The sequence below is a fragment of the Salvia splendens genome, chromosome 8, assembly GCF_004379255.2.
Source record: "Salvia splendens isolate huo1 chromosome 8, SspV2, whole genome shotgun sequence".
Classification (NCBI taxonomy): domain Eukaryota; kingdom Viridiplantae; phylum Streptophyta; class Magnoliopsida; order Lamiales; family Lamiaceae; genus Salvia; species Salvia splendens.
The window spans coordinates 7,887,461-7,904,380 of record NC_056039.1 but is presented as its reverse complement, the minus strand read 5'-3'; the positions used below and the strand labels follow the sequence as shown (position 1 = coordinate 7,904,380).

The 16,920-nt window shown below is 35.2% G+C and overlaps 2 protein-coding genes across 7 annotated transcripts; both read right to left on the bottom strand.

Annotated features, from left to right (window-relative positions):
* Positions 1-5,318: 5,318 nt before the first annotated feature.
* On the bottom strand, positions 5,319-9,786 carry LOC121743992. 4 transcript variants are annotated; one of them, XM_042137426.1, is made up of 7 exons: positions 9,634-9,731; positions 9,030-9,078; positions 8,506-8,740; positions 7,043-7,993; positions 5,988-6,540; positions 5,624-5,858; positions 5,319-5,515 (listed from the first exon to the last, which is right to left on the bottom strand). In XM_042137426.1, exons 2-7 carry the CDS (start codon positions 9,047-9,049, stop codon positions 5,485-5,487), a joined length of 2,025 nt encoding a protein of 674 aa, XP_041993360.1. In that variant the 5' UTR covers positions 9,050-9,078; positions 9,634-9,731; the 3' UTR covers positions 5,319-5,484. The 4 variants fall into 4 exon arrangements, with proteins under 4 accessions (XP_041993360.1, XP_041993356.1, XP_041993358.1 ...); XM_042137422.1 differs by having other exon boundaries at positions 5,624-6,540; positions 9,634-9,730; XM_042137424.1 differs by lacking the exon at positions 9,030-9,078 and having other exon boundaries at positions 5,624-6,540; positions 9,634-9,786.
* A 744-nt stretch (positions 9,787-10,530) lies between these two features.
* LOC121743610 (protein-tyrosine sulfotransferase-like) lies at positions 10,531-16,356 on the bottom strand. Of its 3 annotated transcripts, none has more exons than XM_042136942.1 (13): positions 16,003-16,356; positions 15,758-15,866; positions 15,031-15,208; positions 14,807-14,878; positions 14,010-14,298; positions 13,569-13,709; positions 12,595-12,699; positions 12,343-12,490; positions 12,077-12,123; positions 11,926-11,982; positions 11,702-11,821; positions 11,467-11,601; positions 10,531-10,950 (listed from the first exon to the last, which is right to left on the bottom strand). In XM_042136942.1, the coding sequence occupies exons 2-13, from the start codon at positions 15,813-15,815 to the stop codon at positions 10,792-10,794; spliced, it is 1,509 nt and encodes a 502-aa protein (XP_041992876.1). In that variant the 5' UTR covers positions 15,816-15,866; positions 16,003-16,356; the 3' UTR covers positions 10,531-10,791. The 3 variants fall into 3 exon arrangements, with proteins under 3 accessions (XP_041992876.1, XP_041992874.1, XP_041992875.1); XM_042136940.1 differs by having other exon boundaries at positions 16,101-16,356; XM_042136941.1 differs by having other exon boundaries at positions 16,145-16,356.
* Between the last annotated feature and the right edge of the window lie 564 nt (positions 16,357-16,920).

Below are 16,920 nucleotides of genomic sequence, written 5' to 3'. Positions count from 1 at the left end.
GTAGCAAGGAAAAAGACAGACATTGAAAGAGGTAGTTGAAACTTGAAAGGCAGAAAATACAGAGACATTGATCCCACTCAAGCCCAATCACAAGATGGCCAATATGCCTTAAATGCCACTTAATGCTTTAATTATACTACAATGCAAAATATATCTTTTAATATGTTACAAAACACGAAGATTTATAGCAATCTTTTTTTTGGGTTTTATAATATCTTGGAAGCTATATTTGGTGTAACTAGCATAAAATAATAAACCCGGATTAGAAAAAAAAAACAATTAGGAATAGAGTTATAAAGAAACTAATCTAAAATGAGAATAAAGAGAGAGAAGAGAGCATCAATGGCCACCCAAAACCAGCTCTAGGGCTTGTCTTTATTTATTTCAAAAGTGGTCCCTTCCAACATACCTTTTTTGCTATGGGAATTCTTGTACCTCTAAATTCTTCAACTATGTCAAAAGAAAGTCTCCAATAATGCTAATTTCATTCCAAGAATGTATGAATTTGCATGTTGTAAAGTTGAGGAATGTCCATTTCACTAGCCACATTTGTTCACGCACTAAATTTGGATCTGTCGGAGCCATTTTGCTTATTGCTTAACCTTTTACTAATCACAACATTTTCTTGTGCAATTAAATTATTTGTTTCACTGACTCTAAAATAAATAAACAATGGTGAACAAGTACACACATTTTTAGTTTGACCATAGAAAGTCAAGAAAAGGGAATGGGGAATTTGTGGGTAAAAGGTGATTTTTAGTGTTACCAATTGGCAGTTCCAAGGCGATGGTGTATAAATATAATTTTAAATACAAGAATTAGGAGTATTAATCAGTGGAAGAATTAGAAGTGGGTATAATAAGGGCAAAATGGGATTAAATGGCAAGAAGCTCAAAGTGTGCCACGAGACATACAAAATGGATTGTCCATCCGACATTTATGCGACATCCAACGTTTCTCAACTACTGTAAGAGAATGAATGAAATCATATAAATATAATTAACGATAAATTACGAAATTAATCACATTAATTAGCTGGGCTCCTTTTCCAGCTAATGTGTATGGACCATTTTTGGGCTACACGACAATAAACGCAACCATTTGCTTTAGCAAATTATGCACCCATTCGTCATCAATTTATGGCTGCACAGTGCACACTGCAGAGTAATATCTGATTAATGGAGTATAAAAATTTTATGAAAGGATTCGATGGTGATTTTAGCTTTTGATTTATAGAAAAAAATAGGCATGCGAATCGATTACTAGAAAATTGGTGTAGCATGATTGATTCTCTTCTCTATTTGGAAAAAATCATGCGGCCACCGCATTTCTTCAATATTAGCAAAAAATTAGGGCGTGACGTGACTATCATGGAAAAAAACGAATGTCATTATATGCAACGTTGTGTTTAAACTTTAAAGCCAAAACAAGCTTAAAATTGGCACTGTTGTGTGCCACTAAAATTCCTATGTTTCGGGACAATAATCTATAAAATTACTAAATTCTCCTTTCGAAATTAGCCTTGCAAAAAATTCTTTCAATTACTATCAGCTTTGCGTCAGAAATTGAAATGAACATACATCCAAGAAAATTGTAATATACAGCAGAAATTCGTTATTGATCCAAAATATATATTCGCTTTAAATTGGAAACACCCCTTTAGAGTTTAACTAAGATTGAACAATAGCCACGCTGGATTTAGGAAATGGATGAACCAAATTAAAAGGAATGCGGAGGGATAACTCAGTATATATATAGTATATAGATTTATACGGAGGAGTATTATTGGACACAAAATTTTGTTCTCATTTTCATGAATATTACTCCCTCCGTTCCACGGTAGTGAAGACGTTTATTTTTAGCACGCGATATAAGAAAAATGTGTAAAGTGAGTTAAGTAAATGATGAAGAAAGTAAAAAATAAAAAATGTAGAAAGATGAAGAGAGATAAAATACTCCCTCCATTCCTTGTTAATTGAGCCATTTTTTTTCGGCACGACGATTAAAAACAGTGTGTTTAGTAGATGGTAAAGTAAGAGAGAATAAGAGCATTTGCTGCCTAGCTCCACGCCATCTCCATCTCGTCTTGCCGAGACGAGAACACGAGGAGTTGGGGCTGCAGCTCTCTCATCTCCAAAATTTCTCGCCCACTGGAGAAATTTTGCGAGCTAGCTCACCACGCGCAACTGCCCACATGGCGAGCTCTCATTAGAGCATGAAGACATCGCCGCTCCGCGAGTGGACATCGAATTTTAATGATTTTATTTTCATTTTTCAGACCAGAAAAAATTTAAAAAAATCCCAATTCCTCAAATGTAAAAGTTTTATGACCTTTTTTAAATAATAAATTATATTTTTTTACCATCCAAATATCCTAAACTCTTCTATAAATAACTCATTCATCATATACTCCTTCCATCCCCAAAGAATATGCACTTTGGGTTCACAAGTTTTAATGCAAAATTTATAAAGTAAAAGAGAAGTAAAGAGAAAAAGTAAATAAAGTATTTTTAATGGAGAATGAGTCTCACCTTATTAGATAGAAAAGAATTTCCAAAATTAGAAAGTGCATAATCTTGTGAGACATACTAAAAATAAAAGAGTGCATAATCTTGAGGGATGGAATGAGTAATTTTTTTTAATACCAAAGAAGCACTATCTTACTAAATTATGAATTATGTAATTTTTGTATTTTCTATAAGATATATGAATATTATTTTTAAAATAATATTTCATCTCAATTTAAATTAAATTTGTTTGCAAAAAAATTAAATTGAAATGAAATAGTATGACCGATGAATAGTTAAGAGATGAGATGGATTGCAGATGGACGGTTGTAGGTAGATGCTACCAGCTCTTTAGGAAGGGATGGAGTAAAAAGTGGTGTGAGACACATGAATGGTGTAGAGATGAATTAGAGATGAAATAGAGATAGAGTTGTGGATACTCTAAAGTAAAATAATGTTACTTTTTGTCAAATATATATAAATGACTCAATTATTTTAGAACTTTTCAAAATAAAAAATGACTCAGTTAATATGGAATGGAAGAAGTAAAAGAGAAGAAATATATAAACTTTTGCTAGAAAATAAAATGATTCAATTATTATGATACGTACTAAAATAATACTACAATGACTACATTACTGCTGAACGCAGGGAACAGAGACTTAGCATATTGATACGGAATCTATATAATGATCAGCACTTAACAGTAGTCTGGATCATCAGGACCAATCAGTGAAACATATGTTAGATATATATAGCGAACCACTAAAGAATGAAGTTGTTGTAGGGATTGGCAATTGATAAATACGTCAATTAAGCCTAATTAATTAGGATTAGGCATGTTGGCACACAGCTTTTCAAAACAGTTGCGTTGTTTTTGCATAATTTTTACATGTGTATAAGTACTAATTAATTAGGTTTTGTCAATTCTTGACTGAAAAGATTCCATGTGACAGCACGTGAGCCTATTAATTCTTGAATAAACTCATGTATAGTAGGAGTATACGTCTCAATTTAAATCACCCAAAATTCACAATCCAATCTGGCTTCACTGGTTTCATGAGAAATATGTAAACTATTTAGTAAGTAGCATGATTAGCTGGATGTAGCATTATATACGGTTGATTAGATCACTGAATTTTTACTGTTGGAAGGTTGAGTGTGTTATTTGTATTGTCAAAGAATGAAATCGATCTAGGTTGAGGACCCCCATTTAAAATTTATTTGCAGACGAGGTAAATGTGTAGCAAAGGGTACAATTTTTTTATCCACTACATAAGCTAATAAAATTCAATCTTGAGATGAATTATTTATCTGCGAAAAATAAGAACAAAGGGGACCAATCGCATTAAATGATGAAATTGTGGAGACATAGCCAGCCAGCCAGCCCTGTTCCTGCCACTGCCACTGCCACTCTGAATGCTGCTGTCTTCTCTTTTAAATTTTTTGGAATGTTAGTAGTATTTTTTAGTATTATTGCTGGCTTGTTTAAATCTTTGCACCATAAATTCTAGTTTATTTTTAATTTGTGTTATTTTTATTGGGCCGCCTTGTTTATTGGGCCTCCCTAAGGCAAGTTTCTAAATAGTCTGTGTTAATTAATTTCGTTCATCTATGATAGATAGATTAATTTTTTGATAAAAATAAAAGTGTATGTGTTGACTTGTTAATTGTGCGATTATTGTTCAGAGTGTAAAGATCACAGGTTTAAGTCGACCACAGTTTTAAAGTTTCTGTTTATTTACTCATTAAAAAAAAGTTAAAAAAATATGAAAGCAATTAATTATTTGCATAATGTACTTCATCAATTCCTTTAGATAGGGGACCATTTTATTTTAGTCAAGTAAAAGGTGGTAGTTTAAGGACCATGTTTACAATTTGTGCAAGGTTAGGCGCCAAACTTTTACTTATGCCAAACCCTAGTGGAGTACTTACTACTAACTTCTTTTTTTGCCAAGAATTATTAATGCCCGACCTAAATACGAGATAACATATACACCAACTTCATGTTTTAACTTTTTAGGTTTGATATGTCCATAATCTAGGGTAGAGATTTAATATTCTTTGGTGACTAATTGATTAGTTTGTCCTCAACTTTGATCTCACACCGGTAATTTTCTTCATTTGAAAATGCTTTTTCTTTTTAATGCATGGATTTTAACTTATACCCCATTACTTAAAAGCATTCTCTCTCTCTTTTAAAAAAAAACATGATAGTTAGTAATAGACTTTGTTCTTTTCAATATTAACTTCTTATTTGTGGGTTGAGTTTCCTTTTTCTTAATTTAGAAAATCAAATCTATTTTCGAAATGATGCCATGTTTAGATTATATAAAATTTTAAAAAACAACAACTTGAGCGTGGGTTAATTTATTTGGAAAACCAAACTTTTGGCTTTTGCAACGAATATAGCGCAGCTAATATTTTCGGATTAAAAATTACTTGGATGCTAGAATGTGAGTTTCATATATTTCGGATTTTTAAGTATCGATAAATTTAAAGTCCCTTCGTTTATTTATTTTCTCAATATCGGCCCCACATGTTTCCCTTAATTCATTTTTTAAGTTGATGATAATACTCACTAATTAGAAAAATGAAGAGTTGATAATGCAATATCAAATGGCCCTAAAGTCGACCAATTCTTATTTAAACTCCTCACTTTCACAAACCTGGACATCCCAAATAAATCTTACAATCAATAATATTTTCAGAGAAAATCCATAACTCTGCTCTATCCGAATTCTTGAATTATACTAACATCTTATAAATCAAGAAAACATCTAAAAAAATATCAAAAATTCACAGATGATATGCACCAATAAAATCTCACTAAACTCAGTTACTTCAGTTTTGATATCACAGCAGTTTCCCAACAGCTAACTTGTAAGTTTCAAATCAGAACAACTGAAACTCTTTACAAACTCAGCTAATCAATCTTAGTTAAAACTCTCTCATCCTAGCTTAAAGTTACCCTACTTTACACCCGGCCTTCGTCTTCATGCACACTCCTAACACGAAACAAGCACAAAAACAGGAGTGAGACAGCAGCATCCTTTTCAGTATATAAGCTACTACTCGAGGAAACAAGAATATGGGGGTGGGGATGTGAGAGCTACCTTGATATCTCCATTTTCGACTGCATAGCTTTGATTCTCATCCGCACAACCTTCCTGTGGGAGTTTGAATTCAGAGATGGCACGAATGTAGGACTTGCTGCTGGCCGATACTCTGGGAGTAGACGTCCAGTCCTGTATCGGAGTCCACATGCATTGCAGAGTGTCTTTGGCCCTAACGGTCCGTCTCTCCATTGTGGTGTCTTCGTTGACTCACAATGTGCACACTTCTCAACAACTGCAGGGCAAGAAGGGTTCAAAGACGCAGGATCTGTGATATCCAATGAGGAAGCTACGTTTTGGGGGGAGTTTTTCATGACATCCACAGAAACAGGCAGCTGAAGTAACCTTTTCCTACTCTTTTTACCTCTCATGGAATTTGAAGCCTTTTGCAGAGGCGCAGGATCTGAGCCATGCAACGAGGTATGGCGTGTTTGGGGTAGGTTTTTAGAGACACCAACAGCAACAGGCACCTTCCTACTGTTTTTACCACTCATGAAATTTGTCGGATCTACGCCTCCAGGTTCAACGTATTTTAGTCTGTATCTCAAGTAGCTACTGTCTTGGAGGAGTGAGACGCGACTCTTGGTACAGAAGGCTCCAGATTCTTGAACCTTGGTCGATTTATTCTGCAAAGGAATATGTGGGCTATAGGTATCATCATGCTTTGCAAGCAGCTTTTGCTTGGGCGCTCCAGCAATCTGAAGTGAACTAGAGGTGTCATCATCCTTGGGTAGCAGCTTTCGCTTGGGCACCAAAGCAATTTGAAATGAGCTAGAGGTGTCATCATCATCCTTGGCTAGCAGCTTTTTCTCAGGAACTACAGCAATCTGCAGTGAGCTAGAGGTGTCGACATGCTCGGCCAGCTGCATTTGCTTTATTTGCTTGGTTGGCTGCTTTTGCTCCGAAGTCCCAACAATCTGCATTCACCAGAGAAAAGATCATTTATACCACAAAACAGATAAACCAAGGGAAATAGCGCAGCAGATGAATATAATAGGTGCAAATGAACTAACTACATGTTGCGATAAGCAATAACCTCAACAAAACTTGCAAAATTACAACAGCTCAGAGTAAAATATGAGGAAAATGTTAAACATCTGAGACAAAAGGGAAAAAACCACAAACATATCATTTAACAATCTAAGGAGCCAACATAACAACACAACTGAAATTATTCAGCCTAGCTCCGCTATTCATGATACTAACTAGATAAGATATCTGATCATGGCTCAATATTAGGAACACTACTATAGGATATAAACTCGAGTTTATTTTTACACATTTATGATCAAACAAATAACTACTCATGGAAACAAACACCAGTTGTTTAGATGGTAGTTCCAAAAGTTTTGCTTCTAATTGTGGGGCTTTTGGAGGTTCATCAATTTTAGCTTCCGTCAATGGGGATAAAGGTGCTACCTTAATTTTAACTTCCATCAGCTTAGCTGCGCTCCTCATCTCTGCCACCTTCATGTGGGAGTTGGGTAGTTCCCAAATTTTTCCTTCTAACTGTCGGGCTTTTGGAGGTTCATCAAAATTAGCTTCCGTCTGTGGGGATAAAGGTGCTCCCTTAGTTTTAACTTCCATTAGCTTAGCTGCGGTCCTCATCTCTTCCACCTTCATGTGGGAGTTTGGTAGTTCCAAAAATTTTGCTTCTAACTGTGGGGATTTTGGAGGTTCATCAATTTTAGCTTCCGTCTGTTGGGGGGATAAAGGTGCTACCTTATTTTTAACTTCCATTAGCTTAGCTGCGCTCCTCATCTCTGCCACCTTCATGTAGGAGTTTGAGTGCTGAGATGGGACAAATGTCGGACTTGCTGCTGGCCGATATTCTGGAAATAGACATCCAGATCGATATCGAACTCCACACGCATTGCAGAGAGTCTTTGGTCCCAGTGGTCCCTCTCTCCATAGCGGTGTCTTTGTGGATTGACAATGAGAGCACTTCTTAACCAGTGCATCACAGGGCTTAGAAGCCACTTCATGGGGAAGATTTTGGACGATTATTAAGTTATCAACATTTTTGTCAGATTTTCTCATCAAATCAATTGGAACAGGCTGTTGAATCAATCTTTTCCAACTTGAAGTCCGTTTAGAAGTGGAAAGCTCATGTGCTGCCGAAAGCCATGGGTTTACACCTGAATATCTAACTCGTTTTGATCTGCTTTGTGCTGGAATAGCATGTTCAGGTTTTATAAACAAGCACTTTTCTCTCGAGCAGGAGCCATTACTTTCAAGAACTGAAATAGGGCTTTGAGTGCAAAAGGAACGAGACTCTTGGACCTTAGTGAATTTCCTCAGCCGGGGAATAAGCAAGCTACAGGTATCAACATGATTGGCCAGCTGCTTTAGCTCTGGAGCTGCATCAATCTGCAGATTGTTCATTCATCAACAACAAAAAGATTAGAGCGAAAATATACACCTCCAACCAGACAAACCTAGGAATACAATGGTTAATATTGACTGAGTAGAGACAATGAACTCTTTTTAACTTTGCTAATATTAAATTTTTATGATGTCAGAAATAACGCATGATCTATTTAAATGGGCACCCACGTGTGTGAGAAAGCAAACAAATATATATGCCTATTATGGTAAGAAAAGCCTAAGATGAAAATAAAACCCCCATGATGAAGTATTGTCACATCCAACAAGTTTCTATATGGTAAATATCTCAAACACACACTGCACCAAGCCTTTACCAAACTAGACATGATATCCGTAACTACTGCTGAGCTGCCCACATCACACTCCTCAGTTGTATGCATCAGCTCTTTCCATTTAGTAGATTAATAGCAATATAAACAGACATGAACTCTATATAAATAATGTAAAAACAATATTAAATACCAGCCGAGGGGGGAAAAATCTTAGAATCTCACATGAGAATGTGGTTGTGGTGACGAGTTAGGAACATTGAATTCCTCATTGGACATCAAAGGTGGCTCCATTAGCAGACTAGATGGAATAGGCCCGAGAAATTGCGCTTTGCTACTATCCCATTCGGCTGCAACTTCATCCCCTTCCAAACATTCTATAGGAAAGTCAAGAATATTGAGCAAGACGTCATAGTCCTCATCCGGACCCAAACTATCCCCAACCTCAGCCATGCTCCTACTGAAAATTTTACACAAATTAGTACCACTTCCAAGTCAAGTAGACTACGAACAAATAAAAACCTTAGAAATGCTTATACACTATTCTTGGCCACTCTCAAGAAGTTGCTAACAGTAAATACGGAGTAAAACACACATTTATCAAATATAATTATGCATATGAGTGTGTGATTTGGATATTTAAGGTAATGAGTAATCACATAGGTGTAAGAGGATAATCATAAAGATAGGATTAGATAATATTTATCCAAAATAGGTATGCATTTGGAAGTAAATACACGGAGGTTTACCAAAATCTCGGCGCGGTCATGAAAATTTACTCACACAGAATCTTCAATCCTGAATGATTCATCCACTTTCAAATTAAAACCAGGGAAGTGAAACAGATGAATTATTAAAATAATGACGAAAAGAAACACGTCTTTTCATTTTAGAAAAAAATTGCCATTCCATTTTAGCATCAGTTACAACATCATTTAATTTCTGCAACCTATGTGAAACGACTCCGTTTCAGCGGTAAAAAATACTACTATAACAAAACCACCCAATACTAATTATTTAAAACCAAATTCATGAAAATTATACTAGAAATACTTTTTTCTTTCAAATGAGCTGCGTTTTCGATCCCTCGCCTTCAGCAGCCAACTAAATACTTATACAACGATGAGGAGAGCTCATTGTTTTTGGAAGTTTCAAAGTGGAGATAAAAAAAATGACAAGGAAAAGATTGTTGAAAAAATGAAATTCCTCTACAAGATAAAGGAAATTCCTCTACAAGATAAAGGCGCACGGATGGAGCAGAGAAAAAGCACCCAAAAAAAACAAGGAATTAGAAATGTTAGCTTTAAGAAACACAGGGAATTGCATGGAAATAGAGATTATTTCAGTACGTACCTGTAGATAAACCCTTATCAAAGTCCTGTCACGCCATTCCTCTCTCCAGAGAAGAAATTATAAAACAAAGAATAGATAAGATGAGAATTTGTTTGATTTCTCTCTTTACTATTTTTCCATTTGTGTTTCTTTTTGTCTGCATTTCTCTCTTTACTATTTTTGCCAGAATTTGATCTATTTCGAAATACTACCAATTCCTCTACAAAATTATTAATACTAAAAGAAGATAAAGAACAAAAGTAATATTGTTAGTGAAGACTCATTTTATTAAAGATAAAAAATAGTAGTAGAAACTAAATTTTGATGGGAAAAAATGACAAGTTTTTATGAAGGGAGATGGTAAAATAGACTAGTAGTAGTATAATTTTGGAGGAGGATTAATACACATTGAAATCCATACTATTTTGGAAGTGAAATAAGACATTTTAGTTTAAAGAGAGGTGGAAGTATATGGAGTATTTCTTTTTGCGATAAAATGTTCAATTTTGAATTCGCATTTATTTGAAGAAATGTAAAACAAAAAGTTGGAAAAGATTGGATGGAGAAGTCCTAAGGAAAAATTAGGCTCTTCCCAGTTTCACTGCCTAGAACGACAATGTCTATTGATTAGAAACGGGTTGCAACGCATTATATGATCTAAATTGAGATTGATTTCACTTAAAAATATACACATTGTTATTACTGATGTAAACCAAAATAAGTAGTACTACTACTACTACTACTATACCTTTTCAGGTAATGCCATACATTTACCAGTGTGATTTAAAGTTGCCAAAAATAGCTTTATCAATATCAATAATCAATTTGCTACATATTAGTAATAAATAAATATTTTATCTACCTGTAAACGTGAAACAAGGATAAGGAATCTGTATCAAACACATGCCCAACAGAAAATACACTAATATTTTTTAATTTCTCCTGTAATAGTAATAGAATTCACCTGATACAAAACCAAAAGACCTTGTTCTTGGCTGAAAGCACTCAGACCAATTGCAATATGCAATAAGACATTTTTAATTATGAGTTTGTGTATAAAGCAGCCTCCTAAAGAATTTATCTGTTGGCTGAAACAAAATTGGGCTAAGTACAACCACTTTCTCTGAAAAATCATGGCGCAGGCTCGGTCATCTATTAAGTTTCGGACATTTTCAGTATTTACAGCTTAACTTTTGACGTTCTTCTTCTTGAACTTACAAAGATAAAAATGAAGATAAGCAGCAGAGCAGCAGCAGCAGATAAGGACACGAATTTCCAGGAAGGGTTGTCATAGATTCCGCGGTATGTGCTTGTAGAGAGCATGCCACTTAGCTCTTCCTGCAATTGGAAGCAACAGATGTAAAATGGGTTGCAACCCCGTTTCTAGTATCCGAAGAATAGCAACAGAAGCCACCAAGATTACGATGCAAAACTACCAGTTAATACATAAGTTAATTGTGATTCTAGATTGACCCTATTCCTATCACAAGTGGGATAGGAAGATGTTTCACCTATAATTCTCAGGAAGTGGGGCCTGGAACATGGCAATGAGTGCATAACATATCATGTCACTTGATGAGCATTCACACTAACACAGAGCAACCAATACTGATACTAAATGAAAGCACATAACCGGGATGCAGTTTGATTCTGCAGAATTAGCTACATCAAAATCACTGAACCGACACTAAATCAGAAGATGCAACAATTAGTCAAGCCAATTGCATTCCATAAACATCATATGCAATGCTAGGAACAGATGCATCCAAAAAAACTTGGATGCCAGTTTTATCAAATATTGGAGTTGTATAGATTCAGTTTCATCATTAGATTCAAGCAAGAGATTTAACGTACATCATGAACCATGCTCTGCGTCATATGTTCCTGTTGCTTTCTGAAGATGTACTGGCCATACTTATAGAGCTCTATATCAAGGCTGTTAAGCAATGTTATCTCCTTGATAAGGGCCTCAGGAACCCGCTTACGAGCCTGAAAAAGTTAAGACATTGACATCAGTAGCAAGAATTAGAAAAATAATACTATTAAGGTACAGTAGCTAAGCACTCAGCAAATCCACCATTTGCACTACCTCTTTTGTAAAGTTTGCTGGATAAAGTTGCTTCAAAGAATTCACACGCCTATCTGCTTGAGAGTCTCTTAGTTTCGAAACGCAAGAATTGTATGCTTTCATCAGTTTCCCCACAGTCCACTGATAGAATAATGCAGAGACGATGAGCTAAAAAGTTAACCAAGAAGCAGGCAAATATCATAATATTAAACATGAGAGACTAGAGAAAATATTCAGAGGCTCACATTTTCCTGTATTGCATTATCCTCGCCAGTTGATGACATGTTCTTCTGGTTTTGATCCTGTAGTCCAAAGAAAAAAATAAGACAGTGTAGTTCTGTAGCAGATCAACAGATATGTCAATGGAGAAAAGAATTAAGAACATCAGTTTCTTACTTTATCATTAGCATCAGTCTTCATATCAGGAAGTTGTGAGTGCTGTTCTGTAGCAGATCAACAGATATGTCAATGGAGAAAAGAATCTCCTCTCCAGAACTTAAATTCATATATACGGAACTACAAGAGTATTATAGCAAGAACACAGAGGTGATGACTCAGAGAAATTTTACTACTTCCAAGATTGCACAAATATATCATCACTGTTTAGATTCAATACACAAACAATTTGGATTTAGTACAATTAATGACTTCGAATCACTAACCTGAGTCATTGTCACCAGCACCATCTGAATTAGAGCTTGATGTTTTGTGCTTGGAAATCACCTGTGTAGCAACTACATTTGCAAACACGTTGGCCGATTCTTTATGATTTTCAGTCAGTCCAACATAAATCATCTTATCCAACTTCTTCTGCAAGAATCACAATCATCTTATGACCATGACTGAACCATAATGGGACTGCACAAACATTGTGACATGATCGATATCAAAATTAGTGGATCCTTCTACCATACCTTTGCAACTTGAAGCACATAATCACCAAGAGAATGGTACTTAAGCACACAATGACGCACTTCATGTGCTCCAGCAAAATAAGAGTTGTTTGTGAGACCTACAATCTGAAAATCTCAGATGTAAGAAAATAGAACCATGCTGCAGTCAAGGACTGAACAAGACTAAAAAAAGGACAGAAAGAAAAGAAAAGAGTGATCTTGCTGGATAAATACCTAATGCTCATCCATGAACATAATGCAATGCATATGGAACAAACTCAAAGATCAATGTCTTTCACTTTAATATGAAAACCATGACTCCCATTCTAATCCAACCATATTCTTTTAGCAAAAATTGGTATTAAAAATACAGTAACTTAAGATGAGTATGGCAAGAAACTTATGATAATATACAGGCTCTATCTATTTCATTACTCATATAACAGATAATCATGCAGCAGCACAAGAGTTGACATGCCTACTTAACTCTGAGGAAAATACTAGCAATCCAACATCCAACCTCAGTACAATTTAAATTAAAACTACTAATAACATGTCACCTGTTGTTCTCTATATGCCCACTTCCAAATGTTGCTCAGAAAAAATGGTATATGGTTTAAATATTAATATAATTTCCACCAAGAACTAATTCATTATTCACTTAAAAATACATTGTCATTATCCATCAAAAAAATACGTTGTTAATTGTTATTACATAAAGCCCTATAGAGACTTAGAGTTACTCTTAATTAAGGTGACCCAGTAACTTTACAATAGAATATTTACACAATTGTCTGAAATATTTTATAGTGTCATTTCAGATGAAGTACCAAATGAATCATGCAGGGACAACCCTTCTATAACACTGATTCCAAATGCAAAAATTTTAACAAATGAGGCGAGAACAACAGAATTTCTAAAGCATGTCTTTTGAACGTCATATCTACTAATGAAATAACCTAATAAGATTTGAAGTACAGAGGACAATGCAATACCTGGAAAGTGGCCCCATTGTGGACAATGTCTCGAGTAACAGGCTCATTAATGTACTCATGCAGAGGCATCGCAATGTCTTCCATGTCATAGGGATCACCAGCCACTAAATTAACTTGCCCTCTAAGTTTTCTAATGTCCCTCTGGCATAGAAGAAAGAACATATTATAGCATAGAATATCTCATAATAAAACCAATAGTCAGGAGTGAGGGGTCTTGAAGAAAATAAAATTCCACATATTACTGCAAGACTTCTGAATCCAAACATTACAACCAAAGCTGAAAACCTAATAATGATGATCATGTATCGCAGAGAATACAATTCAAACTTAAAAAGTCATTGTTCAAATCAGGGCCTTGGAGAAGACTATCAATAACGACAGAACATGTACATGTCAACATTTACTTCAACCGAAAATCTCAATCACGGTAGCTGAGCATACCCGTGAAAAAAGGTCTTCTCTCATCCAAGGAACCAGATACTTCCAGGGCCAAATATCCAGAGTACTCACTCCAGATGTCTTACGACGTGCACTTCGGGACATTGTTAATACAGATGTTAAATTGGGATGAATCAAAAACCTAGAGGCCACCTCCAATGAAAATTCGTAAGTGCTAAAAACACGTTCAATAGGGTCTCTAAGTATTGTCATCAGTGAAGTTCTCTCCCTGGGAAGTTTGGACATCACAGAGTAGTCATCATGTGTAGTTAATAAGCGGCAACTCGATTTTCTGCAAGATAAAAACAAATCCCACTTCTTACACAAGTCTATGGTATATATAAGGATAAAACAACACTTCTTCCACATCTTCTAGTCCAACTATTTGTTAGTATCTTTTCTTACATGCTTTGACTTTTCATGATAGTATCTTATCTTAAAAAATGATTATATATCTATCAAGAGAAAAAAAAGCAAGCATGTCAATAATTAGAAGACACACTAGCTATATTCAAGTTTTGCATTGTCTCACAGTGATAACCATATCATTCATTCAACACAAAGTTAAACTTTTACAATCACAGTCATTGATTGGGCAAGAAGAAAATCTCACTGTGAGTAGCCAAGTTTTCATATATATTTTGCTGTGCTTTAAAAATGCTCCAAAGAGATGAACCAAATAGTTTAAAATGCAAGGATGCATGATAACTGATTGCACTATGGTTGTTTAGTTACAGTGAACTAAACGTATCAATTACTTACTTTTCAGCCACAAACCTTACAAGGACATTAAGAATTACCTTGAGTTATATCTCAGTTTATCATAAGACCGAGGACATTCCAAGGAGCTTGAGTACAGCTTTTTCAAGAAACTGTATAAAAATTAAACAAATAGCACAAAGAATAAGTAAAATCAATTTTCATGAAATTGTAAATATTAGAAAGCTTACACTAAGACTTGTTTTCAGTATTTTCTTACTGGGGCATCTAAGACACCATAGAATAGAAAATCTAGGAGAATTACCAATGGTAGTATGTTCGTCCCCCTGTTCGAGGTACATGAAGGAAAAGTAGCAAGTCACGCAAGGCATGTTGGTTGCCATTAACTTCGGTATCAGCCGAAAAGGATGCCCATTTCTTGACTGTATGTTCACACTGCTTATAACCATCATTTGCCTCTGATGCCTCTACTGTGACAGGAACTGATAGGACGAAATGGCACATTATTAGGGGATCTCAATTGGTTGAAAATGCATATGCAAAAGGAATCTCACCCACAAAATCATTTTAGTAAAGTATAGAGATCATTTTGAACATTTCACGCAACTCCATCACTATTCAAACATAGCTCTACATGCATGATCCTAATAGTACAGGAATAAGTAAAAATGAGAACGCAAATGGCAATATTCCTAATTCGTCAGTAATGCTTTCTTCCCTCTTCACATCGATTTTCCATATCAATCTCATCTTTAATAAGTATTATAATACAAGTAGAAAATAAAGCACACAGAAACCAGTATTAGACCAAGCAAAAAGCTCCTTTGTTTTGCGACACTTATCAAATGAGTTTGAAAAAAATATATTCACATGGAAGAGCAAAACAGGAACTGCAGCATCCATAGTAAAACTGAAGCATATTAATCTTAAACAAATAATTCTAACAAAAAAATTTTCGACCTCAAATCTGACCATTAAAAGAAAGAAAAAGAAAACGAGAAGTCTTTACAGAAAGGGAAAAGAAAACTCACCAGATACGAGCAGCAAAAGAAAGAAACCCAAAATCAGATGAACTATCTCGCACCTCATCCCCCCACCTCTAGAATCAAACCAACGCCACAACAGATACTGCTTGAAAATCTATATTTAAAAAAGTAGAATAAACAAACCTCTCATTAGATAACCAAAAATAGCCCATAGAATCAACCTTCAAACAACAATTCCACCATTTTCAATGAAAACACAAAACGGCAAAATCCGGCATAAAAGCAAGCACCTTTGGCGCATAAAAACCCAATTTCTAACATAAGCACGCAAATCCACGCATAGGAAGAAATTTAATACACATAAACATGCCCAACATGCGCAGAGTACCGAAATCTTGTGCTCGTAAATCCCGACCAATAGTGAAGCATTACCGCCTGATAAACTTCACGATCAAAGGGCCCCCACTCCTCCCGCCCCCTTTTCGCGGCGGTTTCGGCCTCTCCGATCGCTTAGGTTCGAGGAAAAACCTTCAAGGCTAAAGCTCAATTTCGCCCAAAATTTATCGTTAATTTAAGGAGCTCAGAGTTGTCTCCGGTAACGCCATTGAGCGGAGTAACGGCGGAGAGGGGGAAAGGGTAATAATGGAAATTGAAAACACGCGGAGAAAGGGGGTATATAGTCAAAATATGGTCAAATATGGCTGAGAGAGTTATATGACGAAAATGACCTTTCAGTTTTGTGTATGGAATTGGCAGTTACTCTAATTAAGAATTTTACCAACACTAATTGAAGCGTAACATAATTTAGTACTTGAGTTAATGAGGTTTCCCTTTTCAATAAATGGTAGTACTAGTAAATTAGCAATATATCGTTTCAAAGTTAGTGTTCTTTTAAAAATAAAATTTTTAAAAACTTGAATGAAACATGATCAAAATTATATTCGTGGACTGGTAATGATCAATCTGATGGCATATAGATTAACGAATGTTGTTGCAAAACTTAATTAAGAAAATGAATAAAGGTTTAAGTGATTTATTTGGAGAATATTACATAGATATTTAGTAAAAATGTTATAATATTTTTTGCTTTGAGATATTTTACAGTAAAACAAGACACGGGAGTTCGTTCTGGATCAGTAAATAATAACAGTATAAATTAACAAAAGTTATTGTGAAATCTTATTCAGGGGAAACGTTTTAAATTTTGC